The sequence below is a fragment of the Pseudopodoces humilis genome, chromosome 9, assembly GCF_049639895.1.
Source record: "Pseudopodoces humilis isolate 2021_Gansu_Grassland_sample_001 chromosome 9, ASM4963989v1, whole genome shotgun sequence".
Classification (NCBI taxonomy): domain Eukaryota; kingdom Metazoa; phylum Chordata; class Aves; order Passeriformes; family Paridae; genus Pseudopodoces; species Pseudopodoces humilis.
The window spans coordinates 7,592,564-7,611,057 of record NC_142208.1 but is presented as its reverse complement, the minus strand read 5'-3'; the positions used below and the strand labels follow the sequence as shown (position 1 = coordinate 7,611,057).

Here is an 18,494-nt window from a genome sequence, read left to right as displayed (position 1 = left end):
CCACTCATCTCTGAGTTTCTCAGCAGAAAGCCTGGAAACTGCAAGAGTTCTTACCTGAACTGCACTCTCAAAATATACCTGTTTTGCAAACTTAAGTACTGAAAGCCTTGCTAGAGCTGGGCCTCCACTCAGGGAAGCACAGAAAATCTGGGAGGTTCTGGCTAACCCCAGGATCCAGGGCAGCCCAGGGATACCAGCATTTCCACTTCTCCTGCAGAACAATCACAGTCTGACAGCAACCGCCACCCTACAGCCTCTGCCAAAAATAGAGTTATAGAACTGCAGAATAGGGACCAGCCCTGGGACCAGATAAGCCCTGTTAAATGAAACCACTTCATTCCCAATTTATTTGGGGAATGCTGAAGAGAAGGAACTTTGAAGAACTCTCCTTCGGCAGAAAACTTCACCCCAAACTGTAGTTCTGAATTCCACACTGACTTGACATGCAGCCTTCCCTGAAGCATTGACCTTCCCACTGCCCAGGGCTGCTTTGTTTCAACATCTTCTCTCTGTTACAGGCATCTGAGGAAAGCACCAGGCTCTGCTCAGGTAACTGCATACAGCCCACTCCAGTTTTGCTGATTGTCTTTGAGAAGGCAACTGGCAGGGGCCAGTTTGTAATCCTGTGTACTGTTCCATACTGGCTTTTCTAGTCTCTGTTAAAAAAAAAAAAGGCAATTCCTTTATTGGTTCCCAGGACCTGCTTATAACTTTTATCTACCTTCTATCAAGGTGCAGATTATATTGCACTCATTTCCAAACCCAGCTGCACACAATGACCAGAGCAATATCCAGTGTAATCACTGGCAATAGTATTAGAAATTCATGTTCTGGAAAAAAGATGTAAAGGTTTCCTTCCATGCAGATGCTGTTTCATCTACTAAATTGATACTGATGTTCATAAATCATACATGATAAACACCTCCTGAGCTTGGAATCCTTGCTTCACGGGTCACGTACAGCTTAGCCAAAACCAAGATACTATTCCCTTATTCTTCTGGCTGCAAATCTCTTCAAGTCCACTCTTCCATTTCCCACAAATCCCACAAAACCTTTCCTTTATTGTTTCAGTGGTTACCACAAAATGAAAGTAAGCCCTCAAAGAAAATACACACTTCTAAGTCATAATTCCGTGGATTGTTGCTCTTACATGGCCCAGTTTGTTCTTCTCCGTAACACTTCTGTTTATGAGCATCCCTTGTTAGAATATCCTAAACTTAGATTTTGCTGCTCAACAGGAACTGTACTGGAAAGTTTTTCATATTTCAGCAGTCTTTAAGCCATATTTGGACAAGTTAAAATGGTCTCTTTTTTAGGTGCCTCACACTCACCAGAACAGATTTCTTAAAAAACTCTGTAGAGTTCAGAGGTATTTAACCTTTAATCCTCAATGAGCCTAATGGGCTATAGCCCCCTGCAATTAAGTTAAAGCAGAAGTAACAACAGGATGCACTAGAAACAATTAACCTTGATCCTTCATTGAAACAAATAAATCCTTCTTCTCCCATGCTACCCCCTACACATCTGATATACAGAGAGAGGTGTATAGGGACACCCCTGCAGCAGTATGTCCCTCTCCTCTCCTCCAAAAGACCAGAGAACTTTTAGTCTGACAGGCAGGTGCAGTGTCCCAAAGCATCACTAGTTTTACCAGCAGCCCAGCAAAACCAGAGTAAGACAGTGGGTTTTGTGGTGCTGGCAGATGTTCTGTCCAAATCTAGCTATGATTGCTGCCTGATGCCAACACTGAATGTTTAGCCTCTGCATGTCCCACAGCAGACAAGGCAGAAAGCAAGGCAAGACATCATCCCCTGGCAGCAGTTTCACAGCCTGTTGCTTGAGTCAGTGCTGTGAGCCTGCTGCAGCAGCCAGAGAGCCGTGTGAGCTGACACATGGACTCTCACTGCTGTGGCCCTGCCAAGGCTGTCTGACAGCACAGGGAGGGGGCAGCTGGTGGTGACCCTCAGGAGTCACCAGACACAGCAATCCTCATACAGAAACTGGGAATTCCAGTGTAAGTAACCTGCCACAGCTGGGTGGTGGGAGTGTCATTTCAAAGACAATTAAAATAAAAGCATGCAGTGTGTGTGAGGCCAGAGACCACAGGTTAATGCTTGTTTATTTTTAAAGTTCCTTATTTGAGAATAAAGTCACCTCTTTTTTTTTCCTCATGTAATCAAACTGAAAAATGACAAGAATTGGGGTCTGATCACCGTGCTTTCACAGCACTTAGAATGGTAAATCCAGGCACCATTATTTAACAAATTTATCCCTTGTGGACAGCAGACTTTCTATGCAGGTACCATGGTGTTAAACAAAAATAAATAGCATAGTGAAAAATGGTTAAAAACAGGCAGACTAAAAAGGCCGAATTGTTAAAATGGACAGGGGAACTTGGCTGCCGTTGCTGTTTTATTCATGCACTCTCCACTCTGGTTCCTAACTTTAAAGTCTGTGTCTTTCATCATGTTCCTTTCAAAATTAACCAGTTATTTTACTACCTACCCATATCCAAACATCCCACCAGCAGAGCCACTGGGTAGATCTGACTATCTGACACCACACTCAGTCAGCTCCTCTTTACATGAAGTCCATGGGATGTTTTCCTCACATAAGAATGCCAGAAAAAGAGAAGGCAGGCTTCTTGATTAGAAACACTTCATGACATGTGGTGTTTCAATTGCACATGCAAGCATTGGAGGGAAAAAGCACTTTGCTGTCCAAGCTAAGTAAATGCTTTTTCGTTCTGCTACACCTTCCTTTGAGTTCCAAATTAAGATCATTTACAGTGTTGCCTCCTAAAAGCTGTAGAGAAGGCAACCAATTCATGTCACATAGAGCACCAAAGTACCATTGGATGGCAGCTGTAACTGGCTGTCCCACTCCTGACTGCAAACAAACCTCGAGCCAGTGAGCTCTAGCTGTCAACCAGCTGTGCCCTGAGCATCCTTGTGATGGATTGGTGCTGCTTCAGACCCCCCAAAGGCAGCCAGACTCTCTGTCACAGAGCACCAAGGCTGTCATGCACATCAAGACGAGGAGCAGAGACCTGGCTCACCTGACAAAAACTCTGTGCACAGAAAAGCAGAACCAAACTGGCATCTGAGCATGGGAAATTTGTAAAGCAGTGCCCCCAGATTTAGTAAGGACTAAATCTTGTCCTTAGGACAGATCTTCACTGGTCAGTTGGGTGATTTGAAACCCCATTTTTAGCCTTTTGTGTGGCCATGATGGATGAAAATAAAAACTGTGACTTCCAATGTTTACCAGAGCTGAGTTCCCTCATCACCAGATGAGTTACCATCCATGAGTTACCATCTGCCATCAAGACTTGGTTAATGCCAGCCCTGAACACACAGTGCCCTTCCAGCACCAGAACAAGCAGAGCTGCCACAGAACCCAGAGTCTAAACCGTACACAAATGGATACCCTTGCTATAATCAGGTGTGAATGTTCTCATTCCTATTTCTCAGAGAATGCAGCTCTGAGACAGAGAAGTAATTCAGCACCGGAGGGAAAAGAAAGAAGCAGAGAAGTATTTTTGAAACTTGGCACAGAGGAGCAGAAGTTTCTAAACCAAGGATGTTCTTTCTGCTTCAGATGTAAGGAGTTTAAAGAATGATGAAATTTGCATTCTTATCTTTATCCCTTCCGCTTTCTCCAAACAGTCCTAGATGTATAAATAGAGAATACATTGCCAACAAGAGCCAGGAGTCTGAATATTTTATGCAGAAGGCAGCAAATGAATTAGCCTTTCCTACAGTTAATCAGAAGTGAAATGTGCTGTGCTATCCCAAGTCTTACCTTGGTTGGAATCTCACGACTGCTTCCTGGCATTTCAAAGCCACGTTCTGTGCATAGTTATTAGCTGAGGATCCAGCCTTCCCCTGCCACTCCATGAGGCCTGGCAATGCACACTCCAGCTCCTGCACAAAGAGAAAAAAAGGTGAATGCACGCTGTCAGTACCAATCCAATCTTAGATAAGTATTTTCCTTCAGGAAAAAATTGCTCCATGAGACCAGATGCTGGCTGAGGATCTTTGTTATTTTTCAGTATTACTCTGGAAACAACTGGAGAACACAGAAGATAAAAGGTTCTAAACAAAGTAGTATGTAATTTTACTGGAAAACAGTTTCTGAAACCAAAGCAGACTGTAACTTTTCTGTTTATTACTTAAATAACAGATGTCAGCTTCAGAGCTAAGAGGTTCTATACAAAGAATTCACTTGAAATTATTCACTCACATGTCAATAAGATTTTATTACTTGGGTATCATCAAAAAGAAGTCTGGCTGAAAAAGGCACATGCAGCTCACTTAAATAAGGTGTGTAAAATTTAACCATTTGCCTCTTTCCCTTCCCTAGCATAGGTGTAGCCTTACAAATAGAGTATTACTCTGGGGGGAAGGAAAGGCAGTAAGGGGAAAAAAAACCTCACATCACCCAATCTTCTACACAGAAAACAAAAAAAGGCAATTTAGTCCAAAAAACTGAGTAAAAGAACAGGAATGAGGAAAGTATCCATTTAAGTCCAAGCTTTTGAAAATCAGTCGTAGGGCTGTAAAAAGATGTGTTTGGCACATCTTAGTTTCCTTACCTATAAAATGGTTTGTATTATTTCCTTTGCATCGCAATGAAATAACTTAACAAAGACCTTTGAAAATGTGATCATCAAAGTGGGACTTTTTTTCATACCTCTTTATTAGCTTTTGTAATCCAATATTTTAGTTTAATAGTTTAAAAAATTAAAATACAGTGTGCTCTGCAAAACAACAGAGCTCCCTTCCCTGCTAAAGCAATATACCTGACTTTGCTCCAGTTTCAAAGCTTGGTTGGATGCATGGAAGTCAAAAGTTTGGATACAACTCTTCAGATGGGAACTTTCAGAGCAGAAGGAGCACAGCAATTCCATGTGCTTTCTGCTGGATGAAGGGGAAAGCTGAGAGCAAGAGCATGTGCTGGCAATAAGCCTTTGCTTGCAGGCTTGATCTTTGAGGACTTGGGTGGCTTTTGGTTGTTTCTGTATTTTTTTTTCTCTTCTATATGTTTGTTGCTGCCTATAAATCACGTCATTAGGGTGATAACAAGTAAACTAGGGAAACACCCTTGATGGAATCGCTTTTTCTAAATAGCAGTGAAATCCTGATGTGTCACAGGCACCTACAGCAGAGCCCCATCTTCTAATGCAATTTTGTTCCTTTTTCACTAAACAGGGTGACTTCTACAATGAAGTTGCATCATAATAAACATTAACAGAGTTAATATACCCAGAAACTGAAGTGAAACTTGCAGACTGCCTGATGTGTTCATGTGTTTTTGCAGCTGATGTATCAACATCAGCTTTGGCTTTTTGATTACTGCACACTTAAAATCACAATTTTAATGTCAAATTATTGGAAATTCTTTGACATTCAAGCAATTTTCACACTTCATTTATACTCTAAATACAGAACTTAACTCAGCAGTTTTCAGCCTTCTCATCTCTAGGCACTGACTGTCAAGCCACCATGTCATTTTCATAGCCATTTACCTTCATAATAAAACTTTAAAGCTGAATTCTTACTGTCTCTGCCTATTAGCTAGGAAGTTTACCATCCTTTTGTAAATATGTCCCAGTATCAATAGGGAATTTAAGGTTGATTCATTCAAGAATCCACACTCATGACTGTGCCCCCAAAGGTGAGTGACAGGAAAAAGGATTGGGCAAGGAAAGCAGACTTTCTATTCCTCACCATCTGTTCTCACACTGACTTCCTGGAGTATGCTCTGGGCATATGCTTCAAGTCAAATAAATCCTAATTCACTTTATTCCCTATAGATGAGTGTTGCAGAATTGCTAAGGAAGCTCATGGAACCATGGAAAAGATGAAACCAAATGGCTGGAGTACAGCAGTGCAGTCACATTCCAGCAGCCTCCTGTCTTCCCATACTCTGGAAAGGTCAGAGTCTGCCTCCAGAGACAGCCCCTGCCCCCAGGGAAATAACTGTAGGCAACATGCAAAGTACAGCTTTATTCTGGTGACATTTTGTCATCTGATAAGTGGTCAAGTGAAGCCACCTGATTCTGCTCTTTTATTACACTTGGGTTTTTTAATCATCAGTGTAAATCTAATAACCTTTCCTTCATGAAGACCAAAGACACATGACCACAGGGCTACACTTACACCAAAAATATCAGAGGCACAGGAATCACACTCCAGCTGAGAGCCTTGTGAAGCTCAAAATCCTCAAGCTGGCCATCTTTCCTCTACTTGATCATAGCTGTCTGATCCCTCTCAGTGACCTTCCTACAATGGAAACCCCTTGGATTCTCACTACTAGAACAGCACACAAAAATGGCTCCCATCCAAACAGATTTTAATCTTTCCAACACACGCAGCAAACATTCATCTCCTAATAGCTTCTTCTAATTTTAAAGGGACAATTCTCTGTAAAAGCAACTCACATGTTTATAAAACATAAGAGTGAATAGCAAACAGTTCCTTGGCTTATCAGAGCAACAGATTTAACAGAGATTCTGTCACTGCTCTGGTGTCACTCTTTCTGATCCCACAGAGAAGTCAGGCTAGGGAAGTGAGGAGACTGCTGAAAAAGCACTCTGTCAATAATCTCAGGAAAACAAGGATGAGCAGTTTAACCATGATGTGCAGTGCATCCTGCTTTTCCTTCATAAATGCATATGCTCAGAAAATGCTGTTTGACTTCATTTATCCCATCCAGTGGCTTAGTGGCAAGGAGTTTCACCAAGGAAGGTTCATGCATCACTTCTATCTTTCCTAATTCAAGCCCTTGAGTCATGTGAAAATTATCTGCCTGGCACCATCTTTCCTTCCAAAGGCTGCATGCTTAAGTCACACTGGTATTTTATGGCAGTCTAATTATACACTTAAAAAGTTTCCCATGAAAGAATTTCACCATTTCCAGTTAACCCCTTAGGGCCACGTAAAATGCCACAGAGCAGCAAATCTGTACTGTATTGGCTTTTGTTGGATGAGAGGTACAGGCAGAACACACACAGGGGGCTCAGAAGAGGCTGAAAAAGCAACAGATGACCTATGAGACATACTTTGCCCCATTTACCGCTTCTTCATGACTTTTCCTCCTGATCTATCTCTACTTGCTCTTCACGGGGCAAAATTCCCAAAATTTTTTTCTGTTCAGATGATACACATGCACACCTCATCTCCCTGCAGGTTAAATAATATTTCCTAGTAATGCAGTACAGTCACACACACACAAAAACCAGTTATTGTTTTATTTCTGGATGAGCTCCAGAAAAACAGGCAGGAAGCTTAGGGCAAGAGTTTGACATTGATATTCGGAAAGAGACTGTGATAATGATAATACCATTTGCCATTTGCTTTTCATTTTCCATCAGGATTCAAAAGGGCAGTTCTCACTTAGAAGGTAAGACATTCTGTTTAAAATTATGAAATCCCATTCTAAACTTGGTCCAAAATAATTCCTAGTCTATGATAAGTTTGAAGCACTTCAGAAAGAGTTCTGCAAATTTCTATCCACAGATAGGAAGAGAGGAGAGACAAAAAAGTAGACAAATATGTTATACAACAAAGAAACGATGGAAATATTGTCATCTGTATTTGTGTATGCACAATTTTATGTAAACACAGACATCTGTATTTGCAGATGTCAGGCCTTGTGCCTACTGCAGACCAATACATTTACCAACATAAACACTGTCTTGGATATGAGAATATTTCCATCTGAGGGGCTAAACCTGCACTAGAGCTCTACCCCTTACAGCGCACATCCAACACGACTTGGGAAGCACCAGGGAAGAACAGATGCATTTTCAGCAGCTGCTGAGCGGTGGAAGTCTGGAGTCAACAGAGCAAATGTACCTCCAGAGACAGCAGCAGAAGCTTCCTCATTTCTAGTCTTCCTTAATACCTTTTACAACATTTACAGTTCTGCTCCTCCCAGCTCAACCTAGGAAGATGGTGGAGGGTAGCACTGCTACTGCATACTGTCCTCATGGTGCGGACTTACTATTTAAACATGAGAAAAACAGAAATTAATATTAAGGAAAACCATGAAATCTCTCTATTTGCAGCCCAAATACCAGTGTCAGAGATCCTTGATCAAATAAACAAAACAGAAACTGTCTAATCCAGTGCTGCAGCTACCTAGTTTTGTATTTGGTGCAAGGAAACACAGGAAAACTGAGGAGAAATATTTGCACATCTTCAGCTATGCTCTCCACTCACTTCTGAAAGCAGCTGCAGCACAACCCTCTCTGCAATTCCCTAGCAGAAATAAACTGTTATTGCAGGAGGGTACTACACACTGCAGGTCCCTGGAAATCTCAGTAGATAATTGCAGGATCTCGAATCACACCATGAATTACCAGGGAGTCCCTCTTTGCACTTCAAAAGTTACTTAGACATTGTGCCACAAGCCTACCCCTGGTAAGTTTATTCCTTACCTGACTTTCCTCATGGCTTTTTCCATTTTCTAGCTTTACAATGGGCTTAGGTTTCCTCAGCTTTAAGTTGCCCATTTCAGGCTTTAGACAGCAGTCAATCACAACCTGCTGCTTGTGCTGCTGAGTGTCTTGCAAAGGCAGCTGCCTTTCCTCTAAAACAGCAGAGTTGTCCGGGTAATTTTCTTTGTTATCATTGTCTCTGTAAGAAAATAAAATTGAAATGCATCAGGCAGGATTTCAGACATCTGTCAAAACATTATGAAGGAAGAAAAGCAACAAGCTCTTAGCTGTTTATGGCATATCACTTTTACTAAGTTTAGTAGTCTACACATCAGTAATGGATCTAAACTACTGTTAGCATTATTACACACTAAAAGGTGGAGCTACTTAAATGCTAGCTTTAGAAGCACTCTTGGGCTTCAGACCTACAGTTCACATCTCCCAAATAAAATGTGAAACTGTCTTTTTCATGCAGAAGACTTCCCCCACCCAGTGATTCACAGTGAGCTATAATCTCACAAAAATATCATCACAGACAGTAATTCCTCTCTACAACATACTTCCCTTCTGACAGTCTCTGGCTTTGAGGGCCATTGCACAAAGGGAAGGAGGAAGTCACTCAAAGTAAGGTCTGAACAGCCAGAGATGTGTTTGGAGAAAACATCCTCCTGGTGTAAGAGCACACCTGGTGGCTTAAACAGTCACTGTTACTCATGGATGCTTAATCTGGGATCTGGGACAGACATTTTCAATCCCCATCCAAACTACAATGTGAGAGCTCTCTCCAAGGAGACCTTGCTAGTGTCATCCACACACAGTCAGTCCAGCCTTAACCTGGTCTCATGCCTTCCACTGGGAGCATCTCCGTGGCACCACAAAGTTACCGCAATGCAGAAGGCAAGGTTTCCCGAGGAGCTGGCAGCGTGAGCTGGGCAGCATTGCTGCTCCAAAATCCTTGGCTGTAGCTTGGTTTTCAGATGGTAGCTTCAACTGGTAGCATCCTAATGGTTAGCTGAGAGATGACCTCTCTCCTGGTGTGAAACTTCCACAGCTGAGGGAGTCAAGAGCTGTTGAATTTAATCCTCCAGATTTTTTTTTTTTCTTTTTTCAGAAAGAGAAACTTGCTAGTTCAATGTTTTCTCCTAAGGATTTTGGGCTGCCAAACTCACTTTCCATCTGCAGCCCATCAGCATCCAGATGAATGCTTGCAGGGTGCCTATGGAGTTGAACACCACTGCTGCCCATGCCTTCTGCAAGTGTGCTCCAAAAGGCAGTTGTTAAAGTTACAGCTTTATAGCCCACAGGCACTCCAAGAGTGTGCACAAGTGTCGCTAATTTTAAGGTTTTTAAATCTTCCTGAAAGGTTAAATTGCATACCTTAGCAATCAATATATACTAATATAGCCATTAGAGAGGCATGCCTCAAGAATACTTCAATTAAATGACAATTTGAAGGATTTTTTTTTCCCAGACACACTCAGCAATGAGCATATCCTTGCACAGTTGGAAAACTGCTCACTAGTGCTTTGTATCAGCTGCTGTACAGTAAAATTAAGTGTATAAACACCACAGCTGCATCTGAATGACAGGAGTATGATGTGAAGTTAATACAGACCATAATATATTTACTTATATAAAAGCAACAGTAATTAATCTTCATATTCATCACACAAAAGTACACAAGATAAATACATATTTCCCAGAAATACTAGCAGCTTTTTCATTCCCTTGTGAATAAAGGTTTCTTTATAATGGTTTAACAGAAGCAGTCACAGCTTCATTTGCTGTCAATGGATTTCAAAGTTTGCAGGAGAGTACCTGGGACTGGAGCTGCCTGCTTGATCTTCATGCACAGAGTCTGAATACCTGTCACACCTTGAAAATGAATACAAGATAATTACAGATCTGCCAGCTGCAGAAACTTAGCTTTTAGTAACACTACAGTGCAGCTTAAACTATAAACACATTTCTTTTCCTCATGTTTTAGTTAAGGTCATTTAAAACCATAGCTGCTTCATGATCCTTCAAATTTCAGAGGGAGAAGAGGATTTGAGATCTTCTTGTGTGCAAAATTTGGCATATCATTTTTCATACAAATGGAAATAATTTAAAGGAATGCGAATGTAACCATAAAAAAACACAGGAAAATTACAAGGAATTCTGTATTCTAATTGCTTATAGTATACTTCACATTAACCTCAAGAATAATTAGACACAACTAAAGATGCTTTTCTCCCAAACTCACAGAAATATTAACTATGGTAGAGCAGTCACTTTTTGTGTATCAGGAAAAGGAATCCCCAACTAAATTATGAAGTGAGAGTTAGTCTTAAAAAGTGAACTAGCACTATTTTTTAAGATGCCTGAAAAATTATAATCAATTACTTCCTTTAAGTTACAAACGAAAGAATTGTCCTAAGGCTGCCTAATCAAAAGAGAAGTCTGGATAAATATGCTAAGCCACAAGCAAAGTCTAGCTTAATTTTGCAGGGTGATTTAACCTGCAAAGCCCATGAGCAATCTTTCTTCAAACAAATATGCATCCATAAGCATGCACTCCTAAAATATGCAAACACTGAGCCTGGTAAAGTCAGGGTCCTCTGCTCACCCTCAGTTCATACTCACAGGGCACAGACACTAAGGAGGCCTGGATCCCTTGAAGTTTTCTGGCAGAGGAATCTCTTCATTATGGGGGAAGCAGCCTGTACTTTTGCTGACTTGTAAAATTTTGAGAAGAACTGCCCCACTTAGAAGAGAGTACATTAAGTGACACATTCATAGCTCTATGTTGCAATTTGATGGCAAGGGTTTTAATATATTCCTCTTCCCCACCAGTCTTCTGCTGGTGTCTATATCAAAAGTCAGACTGCAGCAGAAAATATTTAAAGGGCCACTCAAGTGTTTACACTTCCTGAATACATCAGCATATGCATGAAAGCATTTGCAGCTTACAACTGGAGCAGAGAACTACAGTGGCAAATCACCCTAATCACACAATATTCCTGCAATGAATGCAGCTTTCCCTACATGGCAAAGTGGGATGATGGATGGAAGACAGGGCCTGATGTGCTAAATGGAAAAATTCACTGTAGAAACCTTGTTGCCTCTGGATGTCAGTCACACCCTCCCCCCTGGCCAACACCTGACTACCTCATGGGAAACAGCAAGGGGTGGGCACAGGACACACTGGGGGTTTGAATAAGGAAGCCCAGTGTGAAAGGAACCAGGAACCTGTCTGTAAAACTAGAAGGAATATCTCAGAGGGAAGAAACAACATAAAGAAAATGCATTGTGAGGAGAGAGTGGCAAGGTCAGAGCTGGATGGCAGAGCTCTTGGCACAGACACAAGAGAAGGAGAAGGTGCCACCAGGTGGGGTGTGCACGATGGGCCAAGCCACAGCCAGCAAACTCCAGGCATCCCCTAAAGGGACAAACTCTCCCTCCTGGGTGTGCCTCAGAGAGAGGAGGTGGGAGGAAGCAGTTCTGACACCAGTTTTGCTCTCCCCTTCTCTCACCAGTCACCTCACTTGGCAGCCCTCAGTCCTGAAAGACTGTCTTGGCAATGGAGAACACACCCTGGGGGCACAATAGATGGCTGAGCACCAAGCCCAGTGGCCAAGCCAAGTCCAGTTAAGGAGCACTCTCCTTAAGTGGGGGAGCTGAGCTGGCTGTAAGGAGATGATCTCGAGAGGCAGAGGCCCTAACTCAGCATCCAGCAACTGATAGGAGCCATAAAACAAGACACAACCTATAAACAACCTGAGCATGACAAAATGTATTTGAGTAACTGGATGGCAGCAGACAGAAAAGACAAGCAATAATAAGTCAAAGAATAAAATGACCATCACAAAATTTAAAAGATCCTGAGGAAGTTCAGATGTAAAAAGATTTCCAACAGAAATTTTGTCCTGGTTATAAATAATAACCAGGAAGCTGAGAGCTCGCTCACACAAGACAGTGCTTGAGGCTAGGACCATAACAGAACCTTTAAAAAGATGAATTTGCGATATAATGCAAATATCCATCATTAAAGAATGGAGTGTTTTTACCTTGATTTCTTAAAGAAATGCATCTTCTGTGTTCATGCCACTTGTCTGCACATATCAAAACAAACATCCACACCCTCCTTTTCTCTCGGCAGTAACTTGTAAGTCACGTTGTCTAAGTCATGTTGTCTAACTTTAGTTGTATTTAATAGATAGGGTGACATTCGAGAGTTTGGGGTTTTTTTGATAGTTTGTGGCTGTGTAGCAGAGACTTCCCATCAACCAAAAAAATGCAGTAGCATCTTCCTCACTCTTAAACCACCAGAGAATATGCCACAACAGCTTAAGGTCAGAAATCCAAATGGGTTGAAGCTTATATTGGGTAGGAAATGTCTTTCAACAAAACCAGCGATGTGAATCCTCACCCTTCAATGCCAAATCCAGCTAATGATTGATGGATATCTCTTCAAAGTAAGTACATCCACTATTGATCTTATGGCATGGGCCAGAGTCAGGTCAGAGATGGGATCCCAGCCTGGATGGAGTGTTGCTCTGACTCTGGATAGTACTGTCTCTGTGTTTCTTCCAGGGCCTCTGGGTTAATGGGACCAGCTTCTTTAACTTTCTTCCATTTTCACCTTCCCACAGGAGCCATTTCAGAACAGAGTGAAAACTGCTCCCTTTTGCTGACTTGACCTTTCAGATGCTCACGTGAACAGCTCCCAAGCCAGGCTGCATGCATGGCTTGCTGGGAGCTTTGCACCCCCAGGCATCCGCCTTGTCTGGAGAAATGTTCCTGAAAGTGCTGTACCACTGGCTTTATGTCATTCAGGAAGCCCTGCCTTTGCCTTTGTCACAAATAAAGACAGAAATTGTTAAATGACGATGTCTTGATTTGCATGGAAAGCTCTCTCTTTCTTCTGCTAAATAAAAGTAAATCTATTTTTGTCTGTTTTCAGAGATGGTCAACACAAACAATAAGTGCTGAAATTACTAAGAACTCTGTATCCTCAGCAGCTCTCAAAAGCAGGTGTTGGGGGACAGCTCTAAACAAGCCTTAGGGATGGCAACTCTGGAAATCAAGTTTGTTCAATTGGACAATACTTTTCAGACATCATTGTTCACTTGCTTTGTTTTCTAAAAGCGCATTTCTACCCTTTTGTTTGGAAATATAAGATTAAAAATGAAATCCCACAAACAAGAACCAACAGCAGCTGAAATGAGTGAGATCCAAGCCCTCTTCATCTCCCCGAGGCAGGGCTGGCACCACACTCGCAGCTTTTATACCTGGGTTTAACATGAAGCCCCACAGAGAAAAGCCCTCACTTTCGGGTCCCAGAAACCTCAGGGCTTAGGCAGGCCTAGGGAATCTCTACATGAAACAATGGATGTACTTAGGGACAGAGGAAAAGGAAGGAGAAAAACAAAATGAAAAAAATTATCTGTAATCTGGCTATTTTTCTGTGAAGAGGGGAGCAACCCATAATTTTACAGACCACAATTCATCACTTAACTAAGAGGAACATAGGAAATGAAAACAAACAAGCATACAAGCAAACAAAAAACCTTCCACAATTATTAGCTTCAGTTCAATCTTTCCATATCTGCCCCAATCACACAAAAAGTGTGACTAAATTTAAATATTAAATAAACCAAGGAAATATAAGCAAAAAAAGCAAAGCAATATAAGAGAGAAAAATTATTTAGATCCCTTTGAAATATTACTTTTCCTGTAGAGGTTATGACAACACTTCAGGGTGTCTCAGGTGATTACAACTTGGCCTGATTTCAGAATGTCCCCTGTCCCCACAGCACTCAACAAACAGCTCACTGTCCAGCTGGGGTATTTTAGATTATGAGAATTTTAGCAGTGTAAAATTAACCTAATACACAAACAAATCCATATATGTTTTTCCTCCTGAAAACAGCTTGGCTCCTTACTGCTGCAGAATCTTCCCCAAAAGCTTTTGAAACAATAAAAAGCATGCAAAATAACAATGCATACAGCACCAATATTGAAGTGATTAGACTAAAATAAGACAAAGGTCATTTCATTTACAATAGTTCCTAGAGGGTTTGCCTTTCTAACTTTTTAATGTCCACCCTTGTTCTGTTGTTTCCATAAAACAAGAAAAATCAACATATACATCCTTATGATTATGATATATACAAAAGGCTATCTAAAGAGTTTATGGAATTGATAACAAAGAAATTACATTTTTGATACTTAGCCTGTCTAAATAATGTATAGGGTTTTTTCAAAATATTTCCCAAATATTGCTTTTCCTAACAATGCCTGTGGTAAGTACAGGTCATGTGTCCTTAGAAAACATAACCTTGTGTTTGACAGAATCACCTGTACCAGAAATGAGCAGTATTTTGACAGGAGGTTTATCTGACACTGAAAATCATGCATTTACGATAACATGTGTGATGTGCACCCAGCATATACTCTCCCAAAAAAAGGTATTTCACTGCTAAATAGTCACAGAGCATTTAAAGGCAGCTGCTTTATGCAACCCTTCCCATATAGTCAATAATATATTTAGATTACAGAAAATTCAATCAAAATATATGACAGATAGCTTGGGACTTCTCACGTACCACTTACAATTATTCAGTATGGTAACTAAACTCATCATTCTTGTTTAAAAATAAGGATATCTTTAAAGTGTTCACTTACTCTGCTAAAGCTGTGGTGTTGAAGGACTTATCCTGAATGCTGAAACAGAAACAAGAAAACATCAGATAAATCAGCGAGGCAGGCAGGCTCCGTGTATCCTCCTCAGTTGTAGGAACACATGCACAAACATGGCATTGCAAGGCACGTCTCTGTGCTCGCTCTACATGCACGGCTGTACCTTGGGCTGCTCTGCACATGCTCATAATCAAGGAACCACAGGGATTAATCCTACAACACTCACAAAGCCCAGCCAGCAGCATCCAGAATTCAGGCAAGGGTGCAGGTAGACTGTGAGGCTCAGGTCATGATCTTTTATAGCTATAACAGTGTTGTTAATAAAAGCCTACTTGTTTACAAACAAGTATTTAGTGTTCTGTCCTTTAAATGTTTGCTCTGTGTAATTGGCTCATCAAACATAGGGTTTTTTTTACTTAAATAAGGTTGCCCACCAAGCTGTCTGGAGGTTTCCTTGTTTAGTGGTCCCTTACATGCCCAGCTCATGGTCAAACCCCAAGGGATTCTATGAAAAATAAATCTGGTAGAATGGACAGTTCAAATAGGATAAGGTTCTTAAGCTAACAGCAAGCAGTAAATGAAACTGTTCCTGTGAAAGGAATAGGCTGCTGTACTCCTGCAATAAAATGTTTCTGACCTGATGTAATACGTTCAACAGGGTCAGCTCAGGATATTGCAAACTGCTGGGTTTGAGGAAGCAGTGGAATTCCCCTTCGAACAACACCCCTCAAATCCAGCGAATACACTCTTGGATCATCCTGAAATCTTACAGCAGTAAAAAATGAAAAAAAAAAAGGGGGGGGAAGGAAAAAAGAAAAAACCCGACCTGCAAACAATCTCACTGCTACATAGCAGAGATGGGATTTTGTTGTTGTTGCTGTTGTTTGGGCTGGGGGAGAGAAAGCAAAGCAGGCAACGCCTTGCGAGCACTCCTGTTTATGACAAAGGCATCTCTCAGACGCCAGCATCAAGCCGAGAAGGGATAAAGAGAGGCACCTCCTCCTCCTCCTCCTGCCCGCAGCAGCAGCTTGTGCCTCTGCGTGGTGTTGACACACATTTTCCCGGCAGCAGTGGCAGCCAGGAATCACAGCCCTGACAATCGCTTTTCTTTCACCAACAGCACTAACGATAGATCGCATCTTCCCCTCGCCCCAGCCTCCCTACCTCTCACACACCCTGCCTGCTCTGCTCTTTCTTATATTTGTACATATAGATCAATGTGGATAGTGGCAGGAATTACCTGGGGATCAGAATATCACAGCCAGTCTGCAGGGACCTCTGCCCTTCAGAGAACAGGTTTTGTGAGAGAAGGATGAACAGAAAAGCTGAGTTTAATAGTTAATAACTAAATCTTGCCTTAAAACTGAAATTTCAATTTTTTTCTCCTTCTGTTTCCTTTTCATTTGCTCTGACCATACAAACACAAATTTCTTTATTGCTATTCTATTTGCAGGAAAGCAACTGAACAAAAGTATTCTTCTAGGTGCTGTGGGAAGTAAAAGCTTCATTTACATGCTCTATAAGTAGAGTGTTATTAAAAATAAGTGATATTATTTTTAATGGATATATTCCAGAATGGTTAAGTGAATGCTTGACTCTTGATTTTGAATGGTTAGGCTGGGTTCATAGCTAACACTTCAAGTGTGTAATAGAGGAATCACTACCTTTTATCACACAATCACACTGACAAGCATCACAGTTTGGCTAGAGTAGATTTTAAAGGACTCGCCACTGTCTTGGGTTGCAATGTAAGGTGTAACCAGAAGTATATATTCTATTACCATCTGTTGAAACTAGGTGGGGCAGTGTTCTTTATCTCTTCCATGACCCATCCTCTCTCCAAGGGGATATCTTCTTTTAATGGGCCATTCAGTCTCACTACATGACTGATGAAATTACAGCATCCCATTGTGAAATGCTCCAGCCAGGGGGGAGGAGCCCAGCATTCCTACCTGGATATAATCAGAGACTCAGAACACCACAGGCAGCCTTTCTCCACTGGATTCCCAGAGGAAAGCAGGAGCCATCTACACCACTAGACCTCCAGAGGAAAACTACACCCTTCTGCAGGATCATTGCTTCAGCAGAACCACATCTGTCACTCCAGGAAGACTGCAGCCACCATTTAATTGGACTGCTCCCAACAGGGTGTCAGGTTGTATTCTGACTCTGTCAGCGGGTTTGGTTTTTTGTTTTTGTTTTTTGTACTACTGCATTTTTATTTTCCTAGTAAAGAACTGTTATTCCTATTCCCATATCTTTGCCTGAGAGCCCCTTGATTTCAAAATTACAATAATTTGGAAGGAGTGGGTTTACATTTTCTATTTCAGGGGAGGCTCCTGACTTCCTTAGCAGACACCTGTCTTTCAAACCGAGAGGTACCTACACAAGAAAGGGAGCTCTTACAAACATGACTTCTCCATTTGTGGGTGCATAAGTCAAGGCCTAATTCATTCCCTGTGCAAACACACCGCAGGGCTTTGGTGTTATTACTGGGAACATGACTGAAGATCAGTTTAAAAAACAGGGATGCTTTGGACTGAGGCCAAGTTTAAAGCATTGTCATTCTGTTGTTTGTCTGGAGTTTGGTGCTGAACAGCAATTGCTAAATCTCCGTTAGGGAAGTACCTTACATTACTCACTCACAAACTTCCAGTAGTTTTAAAGATAGCACTTGATCAGTGTAAACTGAGAGTTTCTTCCTGTAAGGCTGTGAAACTGTTCAACAAAATGAAATTTAATGTAGAATAGGCATAGTAATAACAAATGCACATAAGTAAAGGCCAGGCAAACTCTGAAACTGAACCTGTTTCAGAGCTATACCCCAGTCAGACAAATGGAGCCACCCTGCCCCTGGAGAACACAAGAGAGGAACTACAGCAGACTCACAATAACTTTTCTTCTTTTACCAGATGAAAGTAATTTGTCTTTAGGGGCAAACACACATTTCAACAGCAATGTTGGCTTGGGCCCTATTGGCTGACCCCAGCTCCTTCCACCTGCTTCCTATTCACATGCTCAGGGTAAGACCAGAGCAGACAAAGAGCCTCTGGCCTCACAAGCCAGAGCCAAAGGTGCTGGAGCCTGCATCTCTGCTTCCTCCTAAGTCCCAAGCATGGAGAAAACCTGAAACTGCTGTTACCTCCTTGTTTTCAATAATGGCATGCAAGCCAATTGGGGCCATAATGCTATAAAATATCACTCCTTAACACACTGAAATTCTCAGTGTGAGATACAGTGTGAGATACATGCAGGTGACATGCCAGGCCTCTCATTGTCTTGAGGTCTCAATGAAAATAAAGCTACACCTATGTTGAAGTAAGCTTTGAACTTCCCCACTGAATAACAGATAAACTTTTAAAGA

The 18,494-nt window shown here is 41.6% G+C and overlaps 1 protein-coding gene across 5 annotated transcripts in view; it reads right to left on the bottom strand.

Moving 5' to 3' along the window:
• Positions 1–18,494, bottom strand: part of FAM13C (family with sequence similarity 13 member C) — a 116,351-nt gene that overhangs the window by 32,410 nt on the left and 65,447 nt on the right. For 4 of the 5 annotated variants that reach the window (XM_088059677.1, XM_088059678.1, XM_088059679.1 and 1 more), the window contains exons 7-10: positions 15,116–15,154; positions 10,265–10,321; positions 8,447–8,645; positions 3,805–3,926 (exon numbers count right to left, since the gene is read on the bottom strand). In XM_088059677.1, coding sequence (XP_087915803.1) covers positions 3,805–3,926; positions 8,447–8,645; positions 10,265–10,321; positions 15,116–15,154 — 417 coding nt within the window. Of the gene's footprint in view, positions 1–3,804; positions 3,927–8,446; positions 8,646–10,264; positions 10,322–15,115; positions 15,238–18,494 lie in introns of those variants that run through there. The other variant, XM_088059681.1, reaches the window with a different exon arrangement.